The 25584-nt window shown below is 45.5% G+C and overlaps 1 protein-coding gene across 4 annotated transcripts in view; it reads left to right on the forward strand.

The window, feature by feature from the left end:
- LOC148529658 (transmembrane protein 272-like) overlaps positions 1-25584 on the forward strand; it is a 48958-nt gene that overhangs the window by 22358 nt on the left and 1016 nt on the right. For all 4 annotated transcript variants that reach the window (XM_088468413.1, XM_088468411.1, XM_088468412.1 and 1 more), the window contains exons 2-5: positions 15437-15466; positions 22447-22506; positions 22613-22789; positions 23308-23462. In XM_088468413.1, the coding sequence (XP_088324539.1) occupies positions 15442-15466; positions 22447-22506; positions 22613-22789; positions 23308-23462 (417 nt within the window). In that variant the 5' untranslated portion in view covers positions 15437-15441. The remainder of the gene's footprint in view (positions 1-15436; positions 15467-22446; positions 22507-22612; positions 22790-23307; positions 23463-25584) is intronic.

Consider the following 25584-nt stretch of genomic DNA (forward strand, 5'->3'; position numbering starts at 1 on the left):
AATAATTACAGCTGCCATCAATGCCTGCTGCTTTGCAGGGTGAGGTGACCCCTAGCATTGGGGGGATAGAGAGGCAGTCACACACATATTAATACAGTCACACACTTCCACACGTACTGTCACACACACTTATACACAGTGTCCCCCCTCCCTTTTAGTCCCTTACACAGTGCACACTTTCTGCAGTGCTCCTCTCCCTCATACTGCTTGTATCCTGCTGCAGTGTCTGTAGACCCGCCCCCTGCCGTGTAGCCACGCCCCTCCTGCTCCGAATTCTTCCTTTCACTTTTAAATTGTTGAAAGATTCTAAGTTGAATAATCAAAGGTTGGTGGGGCCCTGGAACACTTACTTCCTTTGCTCTGCCCTCCCCCTCTCCCGCTCAATCCGTCTGTTATAGCTGCAGTACTGCTCTCCTGTCCTGCTCCCCATCACCTCCCCTGCCCGGTTATCTCTATGCCAGCCCGCAGCGCAGCTCCCATCACAGGTCACACACCACCTGAGCACTACTACTATTACTTACTTGTTTAGGCAGGTGGGAGAAGATGTAACAGCTGCTGTCCCCGCTGTAGCAAGTGAGAACTGATGTCTCTCCCTGCACTGACAGTCACACAGGCGGCTCTGCTTGCTGGAGGAGGCGGCCAACATTACCCACAACCCTGCGGTGCAACTGCATGGCCAGGCAGGCATACTCCTAGCGCGAAGGGCTGAAATAGTCATGTGACTCATGTCCTGTCCCTGACACATCCGGACCTGCGCATGCGCAGTCCGGGTTTCACACACAGCTGTGGGGAATGCGGGGGATTCATTAGTTTTGCGGGGCAGCGGGAGGCTTGTCAGAAAAACGGGAGCCTCCCGCAAGATGCGGGAGGGTTGGCAAGTATGGTGCAGGGACTAATGTGAGTGGCCAAATATTCTCTGCAAAGCGCTGCAGAATATGTGTGTGCTATATAAATAACTGGTAATAAATAAATCTTGATAAATACAGCTGTATATTAGCATTTTAAGTACACTATGGTTCGTGTGGCTGTATATGGTATTTAGCGATCAGCTGTGAACAGGAAGTATGATGTCCCTAATGCCCAGTTTGTATCAGAATGATCCCGGCCATGGTGTGTAACAATGTGAGGAACCAATGAACATGAAACAGTAACATAGGATGGGGTGAGGGAAGGTGACCAGACAGGGACAAGCCCGTGTATAGAAGGTGGCAGGGGCAAACACAGTATTTGAACGGGGGAGTTACTGTATTTGCGGTGTGTATATATATATATATATATATATATATATAATTAGGGGTGTGCACCGGCCACTTTTCGTGTTTTGGATCTGGATTGGTTTTGCCATAACCACCCTTCCGTGTTTTGGGTTCTGGGTTTTGTGTTTTGGATCTGTAGTTTTTTGAAAAAAAGCATAAAAACAGCTAAAATCACAGAATTTGTAGGTTTTTCTGCTCCTATGCTATTATTAACCTCAATAACCTTAATTTCCACTCATTTCCAGTCTATTCTGAACACCTCACACCTCACAATAGTGTTTTTATGTCCAAAAGGTTGCACCGAGGTAGCTGGATGACTATGCTAAGCGACACGAGTGGGCGGCACAAACACGTGACCCATCTAGGTGTGATACTGCAGTGGCAGACAGGATGGCAGTTTGAAAAACTAGGCCCCAAACTGTACATAATGCAAAGAAAAAAAAGAGGTGCAAGATGGAATTGTCCTTGGGCCCTCCCACCCACCCTTATGTTGTATAAACAGGACATGCACACTTTAACAAACCAATCATTTCAGCGCCAGGGTCTGCCACACAACTGTGGCTGAAATGATTGGTTCGTTTGGGCCCCCACAAAACAAGCTGGCAATTAATGTGTCCCTGCACAAACTGGCTCTACGGAGGCAAGATGTCATCCTCATCCTCCTCATCCACCGATTCCTCACCCTCTTCAGTGTGTACATCCTCATCCTCACAAAGTATTAACTCGTCCCCACTTGAATCCACCACCACAGGTCCCTCTGTACGTTCTGGAGGCTGGTCTCCCTGGAAGAGCTGATAATTCATTTTGATGAACATCATCTTCTCCACATTCTGTGGAAGCAACCTCCTACGCCTTTCGCTGACAAGGTTCCCGGCTGCACTAAACACTCTTTCGGAGTACACACTGGAGGGGGGGCAACTCAGGTAAAATAGAGCCAGTTTGTACAGTGGCCTCCAAATTGCCTCTTTTTCCTGCCAGTACAGGTATGGACTGTCTGACATGCCTACTTGGATGCTGTCACCGATGTAATCCTCCACCATTCTGTCAATGGTGACAGTATCATATGCAGTGACAGTAGACATGTCAGAAATTGTTGCCAGGTCCTTCAGTCCGGACCAGATGTCCAAACTTGGTCCTGCCTGCCCTGCATCACCGCCAGCGGGTTGCTTAGGATACCTAAGTTTTTTCCTGGCAGCCCCAGTTGCGGGAGAAAATGAAGAAGGAGCTGTTGACGTGTCACGTTCCGCTTCAGCTGACAGTGTGTTCACCAGCAGGTCTTTGCACCTCTGCAGGCTTGTGTCGGCCGGAAAGAGAGATACCACATAGGCTTTAAACCTAGGATCGAGCACGGTGGCCAAAATGTAGTGGTCTGATTTCAACAGATTGACCACCCTGGAATCCTGGCAAAGCGAATGAAGGGCTTCATCCACAAATCCCACATGCCGAGCGGAATCGCTCCGTCTTAGCTCCTCCTTCACTTCTCCAGCTGCTTCTGCAAAAGCCTGATGAGGGGAATGACCTGACTCAAGCTGGCAGTGTCTGAACTGACTTCACGTGTGGCAAGTTCGAAGGGCTGGAGAACCTTGCACAACACGGAAATCATTCTCCACTGCGCTTGAGTCAGGTGCATACCCCCTCCTTTGCCTATGTCATAGGTGGATGTATAGGCTTGAATGGCCTTTTGCTGCTCCTCCATCCTCTGAAGCATATAGAGGGTTGAGTTCCACCGCGTCACAACCTCTTGCTTCAGCTGATGGCGGGGCAGGTTCAAGAGTGTTTGCTGGCGCTCCAGTCTTCGGCACGCAGTCGCTGAATGGCGAAAGTGGCCTGAAATTTTTCGGGCCACCCAAAGCGTCTCCTGCACGCCCCTGTCGCTTTTCAGAAAATTCTGCACCACCAAGTTTATTGTGTGAGCAAAACATGGGACGTGCTGGAATTTGCCCAGATGTAATGCCTGCACAATATTGGTGGCGTTGTCAGATATCACAAATCCCCAGGAGAGTCTAAGTGGGGTAAGCCACTGGGCGATGATTTCCCTCAGTTTCTCTAAGAGGTTGTCGGCGGTGTGCCTCTTACTGAAACCGGTGATACACAGCGTAGCCTGCCTTGGAACGAGCTGGCGTTTCTGAGATGCTGTGACTGGTGACGCTGCTGCTGTTGCTGCGTAAGGTGATACATCTACCCAGTGGGCTGTCACAGTCATATAGTCCTTAGTCTGCCCTGTTCCAGTTGTCCACATGTCCGTGGTTAAGTGGACATTGGGTACAACGGCATTTTTCAGGACACTGAGGACACTTTTTCTGATGTTTCTGTACAGTCTCGGTATCGCCTGCCTAGTGAAGTGGAATCTAGACGGGATTTGGAACCGGGGACACACTACCTCCAGCAATTGTCTAAATCCCACTGCACTAATGGCGGATACCGGACGCACGTCTAACACCAACATAGCAGTCAAGGCCTCAGTTATACGTTTTGCTTCAGGATGACTGCTGTCGTACTTCATCCTCCTCGCTAAGGACTGTTGAAGGGTCAATTGTTTAGTAAAATTAGTGGTGTTCCTACTTCCTCTCTGGGATGATGAACGACTCCCAGCAGCAGCAGCAGCGGCAGCAGGAGGCATAGCAATGCAGGATCCTCCGGAGGAATCCCGGATAGGAGAGTCAGTCATGCCAGTGACATGGCCTGCAGGACTACTTCCGATCCTGACTAAGGAGGAAATTGATGAGGAGGGAGTTGACTGTGTGGTTTGCAGGCGCTTGGATACAACAGGACAACGGGATTTAGGTGTCCCTGGACTGCTTACGGTCTTAGCCAAAGATTCTGAACTTGACAGTAACTTATTATGAATGCGCTGCAGGTGCCGTATAAGGGAGGATGTTCCTAGGTGGTTAACATCCCTACCCCTACTTATTCCACCTTTACATAAGGTACATATGGCAAGACAGTTGTTGTCCGGATTTGGATAGAAATATTGCCAGACCAAAGAGGTGGAATGTTTGGTCTTCTGCCCAGGCATGACCGTGATGGGCTTTTTCATCCCACGGACAACAACTGTCTCCCCCGGAGCCTGATTTAAACAAACCACATCACCATCAGAATCCTCCTCGCCAACTTCCTCCTCAGCGCCAGCTACACCAGTATCCTCATCCTGTTGTACTTCAACAGTGACATCTTCAATTTGCATATCAGCAAGTGGACTGTGGGTGCTCCTTTCAGCACTTGCAGGGGGCGTGCAAATGGTGGAAAGAGCCACCTCTTCCCGTCCAGTGCTGGGAAGGTCAGGCATCGCAACCACCACCACACTTGGACTCTCATTGGGGATTTGTGATATCTTCTTAGAAAGCACAGTTCTTCGCTGTGCTTTTGCCAGCTTAACTCATTTGATTTTTTTAGTGGGAGGAGGGCTTCCATCGTCATGTGAAGCTGAACCACTAGTCATGAACATACTAGGGATCGACCTTAGCCGTTCCTTGCCACTCCGTGTCGTAAATGGCATATTGGCAAGTTTACGTTTCTCTTCAGATGATTTAAATGTTTTTTTCAAGGTCATTTTCCTGAACTTTGTCATTTGGGATTGTATGTGCCCTCTATTATGACATTGGGCATCGGCCTTGGCAGACGACGTTGATGGCATGTTATCGTCTATGTCATGACTAGTGGCAGCAGCTTCAGCACTAGGAGGAAGTGGTTCTTGATCTTTCTCTATTTTATTTTTATCGGAGAAAGTTTGGTCCTCCATTTATGTTATATCGATTTGATATATACGTGCGGCTAAACACAGAAAATATTTTTTTATTTTTGCTGGAGAGTAGTGCACTTTGTGGGTTACACCAGCCTTTAAGAAATGAGCCAGCCAGCTCTTTACTTATGGGACACAGGCGTACGCTTGGCGCTGCTCCTTTGTTGATGCACGTGCGGCTACTGCGCACACAATTCACAAACACAGAAAATATATATTTTTTTGGTTTGGACTGGAGTGTACTTTGGGGGTTACATCACCCTTTAACGGTCAAGCCAGCCGGCCCTTTACTTATGACACAGGTGCACGCTTGGCACTACTTTGTTGATGCACGTGCGGCTACTGCGCACACAATTCACAAAGACAGAAAATATATATTTTTTTGGTTTGGACTGGAGTGTGCTTTGGGGGTTACATCACCCTTTAACGGTCAAGCCAGCCGGCCCTTTACTTATGACAAAGGCGCACGCTTGGCACTACTTTGTTGATGCACGTGCGGCTACTGCGCACACAATTCACAAACACAGAAAAAATATTATTTTTTTAGCCCTTGGGGGGAGCACCCCTGATGGACAGAGCACCCCCTTGTCAACACTACAGCACCCCTTTAGGACTGGGACACTGCACAGGACTTTGGAGTGGACACAGCCCCTATGGAGAACTGACTGCACAACACAGTCCAGCCAGCCCCTATGGACTTTGAAGTAGTGGACACAGCCCCTATTAACAACAGCAGCACAGCACAACACAGCCAGCCCCTATGGACTTTGAAGTAGTGGACAACAGCAGCACAGCGCAGCACAACACTACTCTGCACTACACTACACTACACAGCCCAGCCAGCCCTAACTCCCACCCTCCCTCTTCACTGTCCACAGCCGAGTGAGAAAATGGCGCCGACGCGGGTACCTTTTATATAGGTTCCAAAACCCGCGAGACTCGGAAGGCGGGATGATGACGTTTTGCCTCGATTTCAGATCCGAGTCAGGCGGGAAAAGTCGAGCCTGACTCGGATCGGGGGGGGGGTTCGGATTTCAGAAATCTGAACCCGCTCACCCCTAATATATATATATATATATATCATGTATGTATATTATGTATGTATCTCTGGATAGCCTGGCACTCCGGATTACTTGAACAAAAGTAGGGTATCTTCCCAAAACAACACAAATACCCGAAGTCTTTAAATAAAGAACGAGCAGAGGTGGATTTAGACCTCCTGGGGCCTTAAGCAAGAGACCAGTTTGGGGCCCCTCTCCCTCAAATGGGATGCAGTCAGGATACCGGCGGGTGATATCCCGACACTGCAAGCCCTACATGGGACTAAAGATAGGCGTCGAAATCCCGATGCCTATCATTAGCCTCACTACTAAATCCCGACACCCGGCATATCTAACAACGGTAGTTGGGTGTCTTAGGGTCTAATCACGGGGTGGGGGGGGTTAGGGACCCTGGGGGGACTTAGGGCTAGGCACCGCCCCGGGAGGGTTGGGAGTGGGGGAGTTAGGGTTAGGCACCACTAGGGGGGGTTAGGGTTGGGGTAGGGAGAGAAGAGGGTTAGAGTACTTACCTGCTCCAGTCAGGATTTCGATCCATCAGGCTGCCGCTGTCTATATTTCATCCTGCGGCTAAAGAGCCGCCGGCATTACATACTGATTCCCCCTCAGACAATCCATAGCATTATATGCAATATTTGAAAGCTTTAAACATTACAAACATTGCAAATATTAAGTCAGCATGGATCACAATTGCAAGCACATACGCAGATCGGTATACACTGCACTGCACGTTCGCTGTGATCATTCACGCACAAAGGAATCCATTGCAGAGTGCGTGACAGGCCGTAAGCGTTTGGAGGTGGTGACGGGGAAGTGGGCGTACAAATGCAGGAATGCCTTTCTGTTATAATGCTTTTGCATCAATTACCCACTTCAACGTCATACGCATCTTGAGTACTCACTGCATGCGATGAGACTTGCAGTTTCTGAGACAGGTCAGAGCTGCTGTAATTGTGCGTGATGGGCCGATGTTATCGATGTATATGCAGGACTGCGAGGTATTACAGATGTGAGAAAGCAGTAGTGGGTGTCTCTATGCTGGCTGAGCGGTTACAGACATTAGCATATTTACACAGCAGCACTGCGTGCGATTACAGAGCTGCGATCACAATTCGTACTCAATCAGGCCCATCGTCCGCCATAGATAAAAAAACACACACTCATTGTCCGCCAAAGGAAAAATTAATTGTCCCCACGGGAAAAAAAAATTAACATACATTAATTCATTACCCCACAGAAAAAAAAAACATACATTAACTCTTTGTCCCCCACCCCTCCCAGAAAACTGAGTGACCTCACCTGCAGGGAAAGTTGCAGGAGGAGCTCCATAGTGACCCATATGATCAGTGACTGGTCATCCGGTCCCTCACTTGCCATCAGCTCACCGGCACACAACAGCAGCCTCAGTAATAAGTCACTTGCTGCATCTAAACTGTGTGCGCGGGCTGGACAGCGCGTGGCAGTGTGACCTATGACGACATGCTGCCGCCTATAGATCACGGATAGCCTGCGTCTGATCTACACAGAAGAGCCCAGGGCTGCCCAGGCCAGGAATTTGTATAATGGGAGGCCCAGCCATGATCCCTGCAATGCGGTCGCGGATTCTGGAGGACATGGAGGCTGGGCATACCAGATATGTCCCGCAGTCGCACTACACACCTGTTCGACCGCTGCGGCAGGAAACTGCTCTCGAGCTGGCTATGCTGATTGTAGCAGGCAGTGGCACCCATCCCCAGGGGTGCCGAGATGGGGGGGAGCGGGTACAAATTGCCCGGTCTTGCTGGAGGGGCCCAGCGGGGTCCCGGGTCCGGCACCACTCCCCCCCTCTTACATCACACAGCAGCCCAGCACATGCTGCTGTGTGCTGGGCTGCCCTGGAGACTACTTACGGCTGCTACAGTATGCTGGTGGGGGGAGCGATCAAGCTGATTGCGCCCCCCACTGGTTATGCGCTGGGATGCGGGGGTCCACTGCACCCCCCCTCGCCAGCCACCAGCAAACATTTTTTTTACCTAAAGGGGCGTGGTTACGCCTTCTGCTTTTAGGCCACCCCCTCTTTTTACCGGGGCGCGGCTCTTGACGGCCCATCCCTTAATACTTATTGCTACTCTCAGGGCCATTAGTGATCACCTTATATATCACTGTGTGTGTCCCTCACTGATTGTAGCACGCAACGGTCACTAATGGCCCCTGGGTGTAAAAATAAGTATTAAAGACTGGTTACTACTGCCTGCCACCTCCCCCCCCATATAAGAGCAGGCCCCCATCTTCTATACAATCAGTGCCGCCCAGCCAGGGCCGGATTAAGGTTTGCGGAGGCCCCGGCGTAACTAAATTCTGGGGGCCCCTACTAATAAAATTTTCATGGCCCCCGCAGCCACTTCTATGCCCCTGACCTAGGAAGAGAGAGGGAAAAGGGAGGAAGAGAGGGGGGGAAAGGGAGAGGGAGAGAGAGACAAAGAGAGGAGAGAGAGAGAGACAAAAGGCGAGCGACAGAGAGCGAGACTGTGCGAGCACACACACTCTACCTGCTTGGCTTGCTTGCTTCATCATGTTCCTGACAGGGGCGGACATGTCACTGCATTAGGCCACGCCCCCTACCCGTACACCCACGAATCACAGCAATATCAGTCATGGGGGCGGAGCTTAGATCGTCCAGCAGTCATTCACATTGCTCTTTATCCTCCACTGGTCCCGACTCCTCTCTCCGTTCACATGACATCATACGCTCGTGCGTCATGAGGTCACATGCACAACAAAACACAGAGACTGGCTTGCACCCCGGAGGGGCACCAGGCAGGCTGTCAGCGCAGCAGCCAGAGTCTCTTTAGCCAGCCAGCGCGACGCTTCTGCTCACACTTACGATTGGAGATCTCTCAGAAATGCCCTGCATACAGCCCTGGCCACGGGCCCCCTGTTACTCGCCAGGCCCTAGGCAGGTGCCTTTATTGCCTAGCGGGAAATCCGCCTCTGAGAACGAGTCGGCACTCCAATTCATCAAATAGAAAAAGGTGTTTGTATTCAAAACATTACAGTGGTAATGTGAAAATCATCGACGTTTCAAAGTCATTTAGACTTTTTCTTCAGGATGTATCACTACAAATATATCAAACAAGCATGTTGTTTGATTTATTTGTAGTGATACATCCTGAAGAAAGTCTAAATTACTTTGTTTTCAAACATTACAGTAGTAATGTGAACATCAACGTTTCAAACACCTTTTTCTATTTGATGAATTGTAGTGCCACCTCGTTCTTTGTTTAAGGACTTACAGGGGTATTCAATATGGGTGTTTTTTGCGTTAATATCACTTGTTTTAGTTTTACACTGTATTCAATATCAAAGACTTATCGCAGTTTTGAAAAGTCTTTGATAAAAAACGGTGATAACTTTTCACCATTGAATAGGTGTCGAAAAAAAGTGCTGAATTGGGGTTTAGGGGTGCAGGCTTAAAAAAAATAGCCTGCACCCCTGAGATTGACATCTAAAAAACTGTGTCAAAAAAAGTTTAAAATAAAAATAGGGACACCCCAAAAAATTAATTAAAAAATTGGGGTAAAAAAAAAAAAAATGGGAAAAAATTGTTAAACAATAGGGAAATAGGTTCTGGGCTATTCTGCAAGTATGCGGCAGGTGTTTTCTAGAATAGAATTATAGCGGCAGGTGCACAAATGCAGAATTTTTAAAAACTTACTTTAGGGACACCAAAATATGCTAGTACCCATTTTCATGTACCCCAAATTTGATGGGACCACTTAAAAAAATGAAAAAAATAACCTAAGTGCTCTTCTGCATCACTTCTTCAATGTCGGGAAAAAAGCACCTGCTGCGGCTATTTAAATCCCCGACTTTCAATTAAAGGCTAAAACGGGGGTATCCATAGTGTTCCCCCATGTTTTTACAACTTTAGGGGGGTCTTACAATTATTTTAAGGAAAAATTCGTAAGTTTACGCAAATCCAACTTCGGAGTTTCCCGTTTTCGTTAATTTTATATTGAATACAGGGATAAGCGGGAGCGCGCACCAGACTTAACGCAGAAAAAAACCTCCGATATGAAACGTTAACTTCGGCAGTGAAGTTAACGTTTCATATTGAATACCCCTCTTTGAGTATATATATATTGTGGCAGTATCACCAGAGTTGGCACTGGTGAGCAGCAGATTCTGTGAGGGACAGTGGAGATCCGCCCACACAGACTAGAAAAGCATTGTGGGAAGATGTATAATGGCTTCCGTATGACCAGAGCCCAGGTGAGTCTGCTGGTGGACACAGCCAGACAGTCCAGGTGGGGCTGCAGTGTGAGTGAAGCAGACCAGGTGGTCAGGATCATACCTGCAAGGAGGCAGGCAGATCCATATACCTCTGACACTGTCCTTGTGAGAGGCAGCAGCCAACAAGCTGAGAAAGCTATACCAGGCCAGGAGGCCAGTGTCCAGTCCTGCATGTGGCAGGAAGGATCCCAAATCTCAGAGACTGCGAGAGACTTTCATGCAGATTAGCTGCTTCTGTAGAGAGGGTTCAAGAAGTGAGCTAGCGCCCTAAACAAGGGCTAGGTTGTTTATTATTTTTTTGTTTCCTGATCTCACATGCTGGAAGTAAAGCATCACTTATATTTAACTGGAATGCTATGTGTGGACTCTAATTCTGCACCTACTCACTGAACCACTGACCCCAGTCTACCGAGCTAATTAACTCCAAGTATCACAATATATAAATATATATATATATATATATATATATATATATATATATATATATATATATAAACAAGACAATCAGTGCGCTTCAATAAAATGAATACCAAATGTCCTTGAGACAAGAGAAATGTTCTGTTTCAAACAAATGATTGCGTAATAGTCACTTAGAATTCCTCCTATATAGTGAAATAAAGCCTTGTTTGTTCGTTATATGCTGTACACTTGCGGTGATGTGATGTAAGACCGCCCTTTCTGGTATGCTTAATTGGGAAGATTGCAATAAAAACTGTTATACTTTTAAAGCACTATGTGGCGCCCTCTTTCACTGTTTTACTATATATAATATATATATATATGTGTGTGTGTATGTGTAATAAATATATATAAAAATTATAATTTGGAAATATGCCACGACTCTGATTTTGATGCTACAACAGGTCTATTGTTTTATTCTGCATTCAGCAATGTTTCGGATGCAGCATGAGCATTTTTCAAGATCTCATGATGCTTTTTACCATGAGAGCTTGAAAATGAAAATAGGTCATGCTGGAACTTAAACATATGCTACTTGTCAGGAGGATGTGCTTGCAACAAAGTTTCAGAACCTGACTTGCTGTGTGACATTTTTAACAAAAGGTAGGATCTACAGTATATTTTCTTAAATCCTGGTTTATTCAGTGCTTTGTATTGTCCTTTCAGCTGGCCTCTACATAACATTGGAATGCCCAATAACTAAGGAGGTTCCAATAGGTGACCAGCTCCCGAATAGTAATACATTTACACAGTCCACATCCTTCTTGTGATCAGTGAGATGTGCAGCCAGCTATTCGCTGTAGGATGCACTGGGACAGTTCTTAATTTATAGTCCAGATAAAGCCAGATGATACACTTTCGGCTGGCATGAGACACTCCGGACAGACACTCTGGTTGTGTTTGTCTAATGCTGGCCATACACTAGTGCGATTTTGTGCCGATTGCGCAATTTTAGACGCCTCTTATCAGTGGCAAATGAAGGATTTCTAGAGGGGGGTTTCCAAATGCTTGATTTTAGAGTGAGTGTGACCAGTCCATGAAGAGGGTAGAATTAGTATTTAACCAGCTGTAATATGCGTCATACATAGTGTATTGTGTGTCACAATTCCAGCATATAGAGGACCAGCAATCACAGTAAGTCATTAGATGTGGCAGTAGGACCATCCTGCCTGAGCTGAATGTTTTTATTTTAGATGTGAGCACCATTCCAGAGTAGTAGAGCAAGTCCGGGAGAGCAGCAGAATAACCTAGCACTGCCCTGGACATATATGTACTTATTGGGCTCTATAGCAGTGCATCTCTAACAGTGAATGTTTTCCATATCTCCTAGTTGGTGCACAGTTTATTTATTACTGACTGATGCATGTTAAAAGATCTACAGGTGGTGCTAATTATTTCATTTGTGGTACTGTGAAGAAAATGCAGCACTAGTAAAATTCTATTACATTACTATTGCTATTGTGGTCATGGTGTGGGCTGGGGAGGGGGGTTTCCAGCTAGATGGAAACCCCCCCTGCGTTTGCCTATGCTTATAATGCATTGTGTGCAAATCGTGCAGTATTTAGTTATGACTACAATCCGATGCGCGCTCCCATATCTTATGATCAAGCATGCAGCCCATATTATCCGTCATAATCAAATGCGGATTGTGCCGTGTATTTGCTCATTCGATGCATTGTGCTTCTGACTGGTGTCAGTTGAGTGACATTTTCCTCTATTGAAATCTATGATGACCGCATGTTCTTAGTGAGGCACACGATCGATCGTATCACGACCTGTCGTATAGGGCGAATGATCGTACGTGAGATCGTATGTATATCGTGTGTCAAAAAAGCACCAAATCGTGAGGCCGGGACTGCCAGGGAGCAGCCGGGGAGTTCAAGGGAAATCGTATGCTGAATCGCATCTTATGCTGGTCGTACTAGTGTATGGCCAGCATTACAGTTCAATGTTTGTTATGCTGCTTAGTTAGATAGGAGGAAAAGAAGGGAGCCAAAGGGGAAATCAAAGATGTCAGGTGCTCTGGTGGTACACATCGTTACATACAGTAATATGTTCAAAAAAGATGAGAGGAGAGCTCTACATCTAAACTTACATTTTGTCACACTTTACTTTGTTTTTTTACATAGATGCGCACAGGCACTGGCACAGCAAAATATAGATCAAGACATGTCCTGCATTCACTCTCCCACTACCTCAAAAAACAGGCAGCAAGAACTGCTGGGGCTCTGAGTCTCTGACTGTCCACACGCACAGCCTTTCTAGTTCACAGGACACTGGCTCTGAGTCTCTGACTATCCACACGCACAGCCTTTCTAGTTAACAGGACACTGGCTCTGAGTCTCTGACTATCCACACGCACAGCCTTTCTTGTTCACAGGACACTGGCTCTGAGTCTCTGACTGTCCACACGCACAGCCTTTCTAATTCACAGGACACTGGCTCTGAGTCTCTGACTGTCCACACGCACAGCCTTTCTTGTTCACAGGACACTGGCTCTGAGTCTCTGACTATCCACACGCACAGCCTTTCTTGTTCACAGGACACTGGCTCTGAGTCTCTGACTGTCCACACGCACAGCCTTTCTAATTCACAGGACACTGGCTCTGAGTCTCTGACTGTCCACACTTCCTGTGCAGGACTGAGCACTAAACGGAGGGAAATCATGAACTGACTATAGCACCAAGGGAGAAGTCTGTGACGTCCTCTCCTCCATGCTCCGCCCCCATCATCAAGCATGCGTAGTTGGCTTCCCGACTGGGCAGTGGGGAATCCGGGGGTTTTATTTCATTTTCTGGGGCAGTGGGAGGCTCCACATTGAAGAGGGAGTCTCCCTCAGGATGCGGGAGGGTAGGCAGCTATGCTTTGCATCTTCATCTCAGTTTCTTAAACTTTGTTGAAATCACAAACTGAATGTGAAGTAAGCTTTGCTGATCTTTAACATACAAACTTGAGGATTGCAGTTCATTTGAGGACCACTGCAGTTATTGTGTTCCTTTCATTTCTTGTTCTTTCATTTTCCTTGTTCTAAAGAATGAGACGTCGCTCACCAGCTGCCAATGACTTAAATTCCTCAATCACATCATTGTCATTTTCTGACAAAGCCAATTCTTGATCAATGTACAACAACATGAGTGAATCAAGGCGCTGTTGGGACATAGGGCGTGATTCAGACCCATTCGCTAGGCTGCGTTTGCACGCTGCAGGTCATAGCGATTTGGAAGCGATCACTCAGAACACACAGACTGCCCGCTACTTTGAGTGACAGAATGTGCCATTTGTGGGTGGTGACAGGGGAAGGTCCAGGAAAACAGGGGAGTGGTGGTGCGAACGCAGGTGTGTCTGAGCATCAAAACGGCATTCTTTGGGCATACATAATTAAAGAGAAGCGTCATTGTACACGTCACCTGATTGTTAAAATCACTCCAGCACTCGCAGTGCATGCGGTAGGGTCAACCACAAGCACTGCATATGGTTCTCGATGTTACTGATTTGTTATATACACTTCCTGGAGATGACGTGTGCTGCGAAGGGCAGGTAGGTGTCATTAGACTGGCCTGCGATCGCATTGCCGCCGCACGCTAAGACATAAAGGGCATCCTTTGTTTTGTTTTACTGTGCGAGCGCAGGATTTGCATACTTGGCCCCCTGACGGCTCCGTGCGAATGCGTCTGAATCGGGCCCATAGTACATAACAGCAGTTTACTTACAAAAGTCACTCACACACACTGAGAGCCTGAGACCATGCACAGTACTTCTGACAGCTGCTGCCTGAGTCAATGCCTGCCAGTGCCAAGTAAGTGCCAGTGCGCCACAATTGAAGGATGTGTAATCCTCCTAAGAGGAGCAGCATGCTTCTCCACCTCCTCATAGCCTAGCACAGGAGGAGAGACATAGTGGGCGGGCATGCACGTGGTGTGACCACATCGCGCACATTCTCAGAAGGCACTGGGAGGTGGAGCAACAGTGCCCATGTTTAACCCGGTCAGTAATCAGTCCTGACCAGGCGCTAGGTGCCGTGGGGGGGGGGACACACACATTAATCGGCGGTGATCACTGCAGACGTATGTGAGGGGGCTGCCTGACATTAGGGTGTGCCTGTGCACACCAGACAACCTCTGTGCGCAGGCCTATGTATTAAATAATCTCTTTAGGAACTTCAGAAAGTATAGGGCCTGTTTCAGAGTTGCATACAACTCTGTTCTGCTAATGGATCGTCTAATTTTTCGTACTGTGTGTTGGAGCCTGCTTTGAGCATTACGTGAGATTCACAGTCGTATGCATCATCACTTAAGGCTGAATGGGTATAACTGGGTGGCAGCTGGTGACTAGCATGTAGGGTAAGTGTGCTTAGGGTGTGCTGCTGGGTGTCGCTGGAATTGTGGACTCAGTGCCGTAACTAGGGGTATGCGGTGCGACCGCGCCGAGCAATGTGGGCGACACCGCTGCTCATCCACGGCTCCTGTAACCGGGTAGCAGGGCTCCGCAGACAGAATCTATGCAGCAGTGCTGCCTGGAGATTTTATTTGATACCTGTATAAATGTGTCTTTATGATCTTTAGAGGGTGTTAGGAGCTGCGTCTATTCTTGCATCGCTATCTCCTGCTAGTATCATTGGTTTGTCCTTACACCCTTATTTTTGTATCCTACAGAGACCATGGCAGAACCTACAAAAACATCAGGTGAGTCAACGTACTATGCTCTTATATTTTATTACTGGTTATATCCAGCTACTCTAACAACTGTCTACCTGGATGAAACGTGGAAATGGAAATTCTGTACCTTTTCATATTAAGGATTTAATCTTATGGTCTTGTGGTAGGGTCACTATGCCCCCATTCCCTAGTAGAGTCAGTGAGTGATTGCAGCTGGCACCAGGTTGTCCTATTTTATAAATAATTGGTGCTTTGTTTATTTGTTTAATTTAATAGATCCATATATCCGTGTTGTACGATCATATTTTCAAGGAAGTTACAATAATAACGTGAACATTAAACAGAAACAAATAACAAAATTTAATCTTATATAGAGAGGAGTGAAACTTTATATGAATAGTTTCATGACCAAACTGACTGTTTTAGTAGCCCTGACAAAGCGAGTCTGCGAAACGTACGTCGGCTGTTAAGCTGCGTATGGAGAGACCCATGGGTCTCTATATTACTGCACATGAAGCACTTTAATTGAGATGTTAAATTACCCTGAGAGGGAGCTGATATATGTGTATATTAGGTGTAGATGCTATAACACCTGTTGCTTATCCATGTGAATAGTACTATACTACTTCATATGAGGTAGATGTTACAACTTCTATTCTGTAATAATAAGATGACAACATGATTGAACCAGCCTCATATTAACCTCACACGATAGTGGTATATGCCAAAAGGGAGTTTATATAAGAGAACCTATTAATAAGGACAATTAATTGGAAAGAATACTCCACACAAACTGTTCACATAAAGAAGTTAAGGCCCCCATATCTCAGCAATTGATTGCAGCAATCGTGCAATTTGCAATCGATTGTGTATAAAAATCTTTCCCTATTTCAATCGATTGTGGCAATTCTATACTTTATATTGTAGAGTTTAATATTGTTGTTGTTATTAAATAGACTAAATAAAAGTTATATTTTATTAACTAATCTCCTTCGTGCACCACAGATGACAATTTTTTTTATCCTGTTTTCTGTTTCATAGCCCTACAAAGTTCCAGTCCTGCAATCTCTGAGTTCCACTTTTGATTTGCCATTCTATATGCTTAATGCCAAGTCCTTTATCCACCCTATAATTTAACCTGGCCAAGTCTAGTTAGAGAAGAGTGGTTTGGTTCTACTCAGTTACGTTCAGATTTAAAAAACAGCATCTCATTGGCTATCCGGCTCTCACGTGTTTTGGATAGCCAATAAGATAAATCCGAATTTGTGCTAATTTAGTGAAAGGAACAGAGTAGAACCGAGCTGCTCATCTGTAGTTTTAGTCATGGGCAGGACTGGTGTCTCTCTGTAGGGACGTGACAAAAACAACAACAAAAAAAGATAATCCGCCCTATGCTGAAAAGTGCATTATTTTATCCTGCCTTCTACCTAGCGGATACAGCTTCTAGTGGCCATACTCAAGGTGTTCAGTCCTCAATATATGCTTCCTTTTGAGCTATATAATTAGACAGCATAACCACTCCCACTTTTCAATAATCCAATCTAGATGTGATTGGATGTGAAGATCTGAAGAATGGTGCTTATTGTAGTAAAAGTAGAATATGACTGTAATAAAACCTAATGTTTTGTGATTACGATATGAATAGATGTAATGCAACCATAACTGAATTGTCAGCAGCTCTACGGTGGCAAATGTGAATCAGGATTCCTAAAACCAATGCTGTGTTGAGGGGAGGAATATATGCACCAGTTCAGTGACCATGTGGAAATCTAAGATGGATGCCTCCGCTAACCCCTACTCAGGGTGCATTTGTAACTAACTACGGAGGTCTGAGAGTTCACTTAAGCTGACTGGCCACGGGATGGATCTTATCCAGACTGAAACAAACAATGCTGAAGGCATAATATTAAGATTTACCTTTTTCTTTCTTTGTGTGTCCTTTAATAGGTAATATACAGTATCTTCATTATATTGCCTATAGTAGGAGCAGGGGCATAGGGAGGGCTTCCCTCTCCCCCTGCACCTCACACTACCTGCTTCTCCCACCCATCCCCTGCACCTCACACTACCTGCTTCTCTCACCCACCCCCAGCACCTCACACTACCTGCTTCTCTCACCCACCCCCAGCACCTCACACTACCTGCTTCTCTCACCCACCCCCTGCACCTCACACTACCTGCTTCTCTCACCCACCCCCTGCACCTCACACTACCTGCTTCTCTCACCCACCCCCTGCACCTCACACTACCTGCTTCTCTCACCCACCCCCAGCACCTCACACTACCTGCTTCTCTCACCCACCCCCAGCACCTCATACTACCTGCTTCTCTCACCCACCCCAGCACCTCACACTACCTACTACTACCTCTCTCACCCACCCCCTGCACCTCACACTACCTGCTTCTCTCACCCACCCCCAGCACCTCACACTACCTGCTTCTCTCACCCACCCCAGCACCTCACACTACCTACTACTACCTCTCTCACCCACCCCCTGCACCTCACACTACCTGCCTCTCTCACCCACCGCCTGCACCTCACACAACACCCATGATGTGACATAGGATAGGACTAATATATTTATATTTATATAGTGGTGTCTTTTGTGTTTGTGTTACATACATATATATCAGGCGTGGCTAAGCATTGTGACAAACCTGTGCACTATCTGCCCGGGGAAGCCTGGGGTATTGCCAGTAGTATTTCTGTATGAAATACCCACCCCCTCCCTGGAACACTTGAGGGTGAGGGGTAGGGCGCCATAGCACGCACATGCTCCGGACGTCCTGGCTACACGCTACTCCTCTGAGTAGGAGAGCTCAATAAACTGATAGTAATAGTTTACAAACCCCAACAATCTCTGCCTAGATTTTCAGGGATAATCAGGAGTCTGAATTCAGATATAGGGGGCCTGATTCAGAGCTGTACCAAATTGCACACAGTACAGCTGCAGGGAAGTGGCTGTTCAATACCGTACAACTAATATGCTAATGCAGCTGGTGACGTCTGGTGTAAATAGAGGCCTCTGAGTGCTGTGTCCTAAAATGCAGCATCGGATCTTCTGTGAGACCATCGGCAATCTGAGTAACAGGTTACTCAGATTGCCCCTCGCAGCTCCATTGCCGAGGGCAGGAAAGCTGTGTCAGAAAAAGCAGACCCTGGCCTCAGCACTCCCAAAAAAAACCAGGGCCGTAACCACCTCAAACGGCCGTAGTCTGTCAATCAGGCTGCAGCTCAGGGGGTATCGTGTGGTAGGATGAAGTACCTGTTCTGCACATGCGCAGCCGCCCCACAACGGGAGTCTGAATTAGGCCCTATGTACCTAACAAATGTTACCAATAGCAGTTAAAACATATTGAATTCAAGCTTGGCTTATAATCCATTTTGACAAAGGTATTGGAGAACTGATTTTTATATGGCTATGATAGATGACAGTCACATGGGAAATGTCAGCTGAGTTACTTAAAGGCTATAAACTGGTACAGGAAATCTGACCATTTAAGGAAATGCTGAAATAATAAAGGAGCGTTGCATAATCCAAACAACATTGCAGGACACTTACAGTGACAACTGCAAGTGTTTAAATATGTTCTTCCACTAGTTTCTCTTCTATCCGGATTGGCAAACACACACTGCCGCTATCCCTTACTGCTTGGTTGCTATAGCAACTGCATAGGGGGCTTTGTTCATAGAAGTCACCAGATTAGCTACCTGCTTTTCAAATGCTGCAAAGCTAACTTGGACAGTCCTGTTATTTATTAGGGCTATCCTATGACCTGTCCCATATGTGACATTCTGAAAAAAATCTGTAGCTGTGTATCTTTCGAGTTTTTAACATAGGTTAACAAGTTAATTATAGCTCTCTCATGGGGTTTTCTTTAAAAAAAAAATAATTTGGGCTTTTAATACAAAGAATTGAGCTGAATTATCAATTAGAAGTTTCCTTTGCCCCGCACGTGACATGGAATGGTCTATTACATGACAGTGTCCTCACCCTAATACGTTCGGTGAGCATGGGCCAAATTTTCCTCCATGTTCCTTTCTGCAATTTAAATTGTCCATTGCTCTCTTAATTGGGCTTGTTTTATAAGCACCAGGGATTCTGGAGTCATGGAGAATTTCATAAATATGGACTTTGCCAGCAAGAAACTGTACAACCACACTTGCACCTGAATATCAGGGCAGTAGCCATAGGAGCTGTGAGTGGATGACCTGTAACACCAGCATCAGTAACCCACAAGACTATCCTTGTGCTGATGTCTGTCAATTCTGGTCACTGGGAGCTGATCTCATATAGGGGGAAATATATCAAACCTTCCAGAGAAAGTGGAGAAGTTGCCTTTTTTTTTATATATTTAAACTGACCAAATTTCCACTATCCCACAGGTTCTCAGACTCTGCCCTCAGGACCCCAAACAGTGCATGTTTTCCAGGTCTCCTCACAGTATCACAAGAAATATAATCAGCTAAGGACCCCACACATGTGACCTGTGTGGGGTCCTCAAAGGCAAACGCAGGGGGTTTCCATCTGCCTGGAATGCCCCCTCCCCAGCAAACACCATGACTACAATAGAAATAGTAATATAATAGAATTTTACTAGTGCTGCATATTCTTCTCAGTATCACAAATGAAATAATTAGCACCACCTGTGGATCGTTTAACATGTATCAGCCAGTATTAAATAACCTGTGCACCAATTAAGAGATCTGGAAAACATGCACTGTTAGGGATGCACTGTTATAGAGCCCAATATGTACATATATGTCCAGGGCAGTGCTAGGTTCGTCTGCTGCTCCTTCAGGCTCCCGGACATGCTCCAATAGTCTGTAATGGTGCCCACATTTAAAATAAAAACATTCAGCTCAGGCAGGATGGCCCTACTGCTGCATTTAATAGCTTACTTTGATCGCTGGCCCTGTATATGCTGGGATTATGACACATAATACACTTTGTATGACGCATATTAAAGGTGGTTAAGTACTAATTATGCCCTCTTCATGGACTGGCCACACTCACTCTAAAATCAAGCATTTGGAAACCCCCTTCTAGAAATCCTGCGTTTGCCACTGGTCCTGAGGACAGAGTTTGAGAACCACTGCACGATCCTCTTGACCCCTGAGCTTATAGTTCATGCTGATTTATACGCTTATATGCAAGATATTTTGAATGTGAGTGAGCATTTAACGATTTAGAAACTATGGGCCTGATGACTATGGCAAAAAATCTGCTTAAACATTGGCATTGCGTACATCTCTGAATCAAGCCCTATGTTCTAAGTGGGGATGTATTATGGGGATATTCTTTATATCTTTCTTTTTGAGGAGAACACCAAAAATAGACAATAGGGTACAATGGGTAAAGCAAGTCTATTTCCAGACTTGCAGTATCAAGAGCCCTCAACAAGTGCTGCAGATGTAATCTCCCTGGGACAAGTTAAAGTTTCTTTGTCCATCACCATGGGCATCCGGGTGGGGGGTCGGGGGCGCAAGGGAGTAGCTTGCACCCCCCTACCCCCATACATGTGAAAGGAGCGGCGGGCATGGATGGTCAGGGGCTGTGCTTTATAGCAATAGGATGCACAGCCCCTGGACCTCTTGGAGGAGGAGTGTAATGTGCGGTTTTTAAGTTAAAAACATAAAATCGTTCCGACGCCCCTGTTCATCACTAACACGTTTCAGCATGGGAATATTTCACTTATATGTAGATAGCTTTGTGTGTCTAGCACATACAGCTATAGTGACCTATAGCTAACAGATTGGCCTTCAGTGGCCACTTTACACCTATCCGCAGTTATTGCACTTTTAAGATGCTAATTAAAGTCTGGAAACTGTATTAATAATCAGATGAATGATTTCTTATGGTATCATCCTGATAATTGCATTTTAAAATTTTTATGTTGTGTTTCAAAACTCGGTATGTGCCATGAGCTATTTCTCATGCATTAACCCCTCGCTACCTGTCCAATAATTTGTGTTTGTAAAAGTGACACCTGAACAAGGCCTATATTGGTAAGAAACTTACTACAATCTGCATTTGTAATGCAGATTGTAGTGTGATAATACCGACTGAATTCGCATTGTGAATTCATGCAACATCACAGGGATTTACTACAAATCCCTTGCAGGGACAGAGCTTGCTATAAAGCTCTGTCCCTGCGAGTCCCCTACGCACACTTGTCATGGTATTTTTTGCGAAAATACCATGATAAGTACCGACGCATTCACCGACCGACCATCGGTAAGCCCTGCCCTCTGTGATAAGCCCCGCCCCCACAATTGCGGACCATCACGCGACCCCCCCCTCCCTCCCCCGCGACCCCCCCTTAATTACACTTACCTGCAGTCATCGGTGTTCCGGTGATGTCCTCTGTGGCTCCAGTCAGCTGACATCCCATACTGCACTGGTACCTGGTCAGGTGACGACCAGGCACCAGTGCAGGCTGGGAGACCAGCTGACCGGAGGGGAGACATCACCGGAGCCCCGACCACTGGTCCCTGGACTCAGGTAAGTTTTTTTTTTTTTTTTTTTTAGCGGAGATCAGTGTGTGGTCTGTTTAGACCACACAGCTGATCACTGGGGTCGGTTCCGGGCTCTGCTCTGCCCGTTAGAGCAGAGCAGGAGTCCGGTAACCGGGGGAGACCCTGGATAACGCCACCTCCAGGTGGAGTTATTATCACAGGGCTTTCCCTGATATTTTTTCACATTTTATTTTTAGTAACTTTGGCCAGATCACATTTCCCATTACAGTTATGGGAAATGCGATCTGCTTACTATAAAGAAGTGATAATTAGGACTTGGAGTAGAATTTTACGAATTCTACTCCAATTGTAGTAACTTTAGGTGATACTAAAATAATGTGAAAAGGGTGTGAAAACACCCTTTTTCACTTTATTTTAGTAAAAATAATGTTAATAAATAGAGCCCTATATTTGATAGCTAGCTTGTTATTCTAGTAGGATGTTTTTGTTGTTGCTGTTATTTTGTAACCCTTTCATTTAATTTCAGGTTCCCAGATATTTGTTCTGATACTCTGGACAGCACTCAGCATTGCCATGATTGTTTTGGGTAACTATTAAGCTTCATATTCTGTTTTGCAGTAGTTGTAGCATTTATTGTAAAATAAATTATCTGATTTCAACAAAATGTTTCCTTTACTTCGTTGTACCTACAGGCTCCATATACATTGACCAATGTCCAGTACAGCCGTACATACCAATCTACCTTATCGTGGCTGGAGCAATTCATTTACTTGGATTCTTGCTGTTGCCGCTGAAGGTGGTTGCTGAGAAAGTGATGTATGCCGTAGAGGGACTTATGGGCATGTTTTCATTGTGTTGGTTTATTACAGGTAACGACATTAAGAGTTGACCATATTCTAAAATTGTGTTAGAGTTGAGGTTGCCTAAAGTTCATCCATTGCTCACATACCTATGTAATAGTGGCAAATGGGTCCATGAATAAAAAAAAAACTTGCATGACAATTGGAAGCCATCAGTGCTCACAGGTTGAGCGACCTGTGGCATTTTGTTCCAATGGGAAGCTAGTTGCTTAGTCCCATCTCTCTAGACAAACATAAAACTATTCCATGGTCATCGAAATGGGTCACAGTCTTTGAGCCTAGTACAACAAGGATATTATTACTGTGCATAGTGCCCCCTAGTGGGAAGGCTTTTGTGTGCTAATTGTCCAACCTTTGCTTGAATTAAATCAAATGCAAGAAAAATCCTGAAGTAACAAACTACTGTATACTTGTTTTGAGGAAACTGATTTGGGGTTTCCTATTACCTATCCAGTAATGATTGTATGTTCTTTTCATGACATAACCAGGAAGTAATATATTGTTGTTTTGTTTTTCTTTCATTTTAGGAAGTGTCTGGGTGTTTAGCATCTACCAGAATGATCATAGGGACTGTAATGATACCGTTTACAAATTTGCATTTGGGATCCTTATTTTTGAATATATATTTTTAGCTTTTCTTGTCGTAATGGTCTGCCTATGTACATGCTGCATCGGTCTGCTGGTAAGTAATTGGGAAAGATAGATTATTAGACACTTCCTGTTAATGGTAATATCACAGCCCTGGGATGTCATATGCTGACATATGTGCCATGAAAATGATCTTCACAAATATAGCAAGATACCTGGCTGTAATGTAATAATTCACATTCTGGGATTGCTGAAGATCCAGGAGGTAGATATTCCACCACTCTGCAGATGATACTCACAGAATTATATTGCTAATACCCCTTTTTACTGTATTTATATATCTATCACTTATACTGTAATGATGTATCTATCGATCATTGGAGGTTTGTGGAGAGTGGTTAGCTGTTGGTAAATGTTACTTGCACATTCTATAGGCCATTGTGGTTAGCATAGTGTCATGAATAGGTTTTGAATTGTGAGTCTAGATTACTTCAAAATCAATGTTGGGTTCTTCCATATTCAGTGGCCCTGCTTGATCCTGTGAAAATTGTCATCTTCAAATCGTCCATATATAAATTCTGAGGAATACCTATCTCCGCAGTGGGAAATTGGAGCTCCATGTGCCTAAAGTACACATCTAGAAAGAAAACCTACTACATACAATATAAGAGAACCTAAATGTATATATGCTAAATGCAGGCTCCAGTGTGGTGGGTTCTAAATCTATAGAGCAGGGGTTCCCAACCACGGTCCTCAAGGCACACTAACAGTCCAGGTTTTAAGTATAGAAATAGTTGAGCACAGGTGACTTAATTAGTACCTTAGTTATTTTGATATAACCATCTGTGCTTAAGCGTGGATATCACTAAAACCAGGACTGTTAGTGTGCCTTGAGGACCGAGGTTGGGAATCACTGCTATAGAGGTTGCAGATTAGAGCTGACACTCTAAATGAAAATGTGTCACAAGCGATTGCTTGTTTTATGTATACTCAGTTTCTGAGTTTATTACTTTATAATTACTCCCACCAAATATATCTATGACAAGACAGAAGCTGGTTTTACTGATTCGTCTTGGTGGTCACCTTAGCATTTGTATCTATCTACAACAGTGGCATACCTAGAATGCGTGCAGGGTCTGCGTTAAACACTGGTCCCTGGTTCCATTGGGTACTCATACCACACGCCTTGCACTTTTATATTATTCTTACCTCTTGGAGTCTCACGGCGGTAATGGTGCTGCACAAATCACCAGGATCATAGCATGGTTTCCATGTTCCCGGAGAGCTGTACATGAGCAGCACACTGGCCCCATCCTCTCTTAAGCCACCCCTGATCTACCAAATCTGCTGGTGCTACTCTGGCACCAGACACTCGCTGACATGTGGATGCTACTGTAACTGCAAACCTGTTGTGGGAAAGCATTACAGCGGTAGCTATTACCTGTTGCTCACAGAATGTCTTCTGAGAATAGGGAAGAATCTTTAAGAATTATACTGTTTATTGCCCAAGAGAAAAGAGTCCCATACATTTTTGCCGGTAGATTGTGTAAAAACCGTTGGCAGTTTCCAACCCTCACGTAAGTTCACATAAAGGCAAATAAACACTAGAAATATTGTATGATGCAAATGTGTGATGTGATAAAGGTGGCCAAACGGGGAGACAGGGTAGACTGCACAAGCCAACCAATCAGGATTAGATTTCAATGGGCCAATGGACAGGAACTTCACACTCATTTGCAGTTGGTTTCTCCCCTGGTTCACAGACAGACAGACATTTTCTCCTTCATATTGAACTTTCACCACATCATTGTTACATATTAATGATTAGTATCAGGGAATAGCTCTGGTTCCAACAAACAATAAATTATCTAAAATTAGGATTTAAACACTATTATAGGAATCTGGACTGATTCACTCCAAGGATGTAATTCTGTACATGGGCTGATATACGTATGTAGTTTTTACACACAGGTGTGCGCAAAAGCCGGTACAGGTTATGACACCCTCATTGGGTCATAGACTACCCTGTCCACCTCTCCTAACTGCCCAGGTGAGTTGTCTATATCCTGGTGATGGAGGAGGAGTGGGGGAAGGGGGAGTGCTGAAGCTGAACCTCTTGTTCCAAGCTCCAGCTCATGCCTATGGGAGCAACTACGGCCAAATTCCTTGAGGAAGTGGCTCCAAGTAAAACTGTTGGAAGCTGCTCCGGGTTCCAT

Source organism: Taudactylus pleione, unplaced genomic scaffold (genome assembly GCF_031769625.1).
Source record: "Taudactylus pleione unplaced genomic scaffold, aTauple2 ptg000085l, whole genome shotgun sequence".
Taxonomy (NCBI): domain Eukaryota; kingdom Metazoa; phylum Chordata; class Amphibia; order Anura; family Myobatrachidae; genus Taudactylus; species Taudactylus pleione.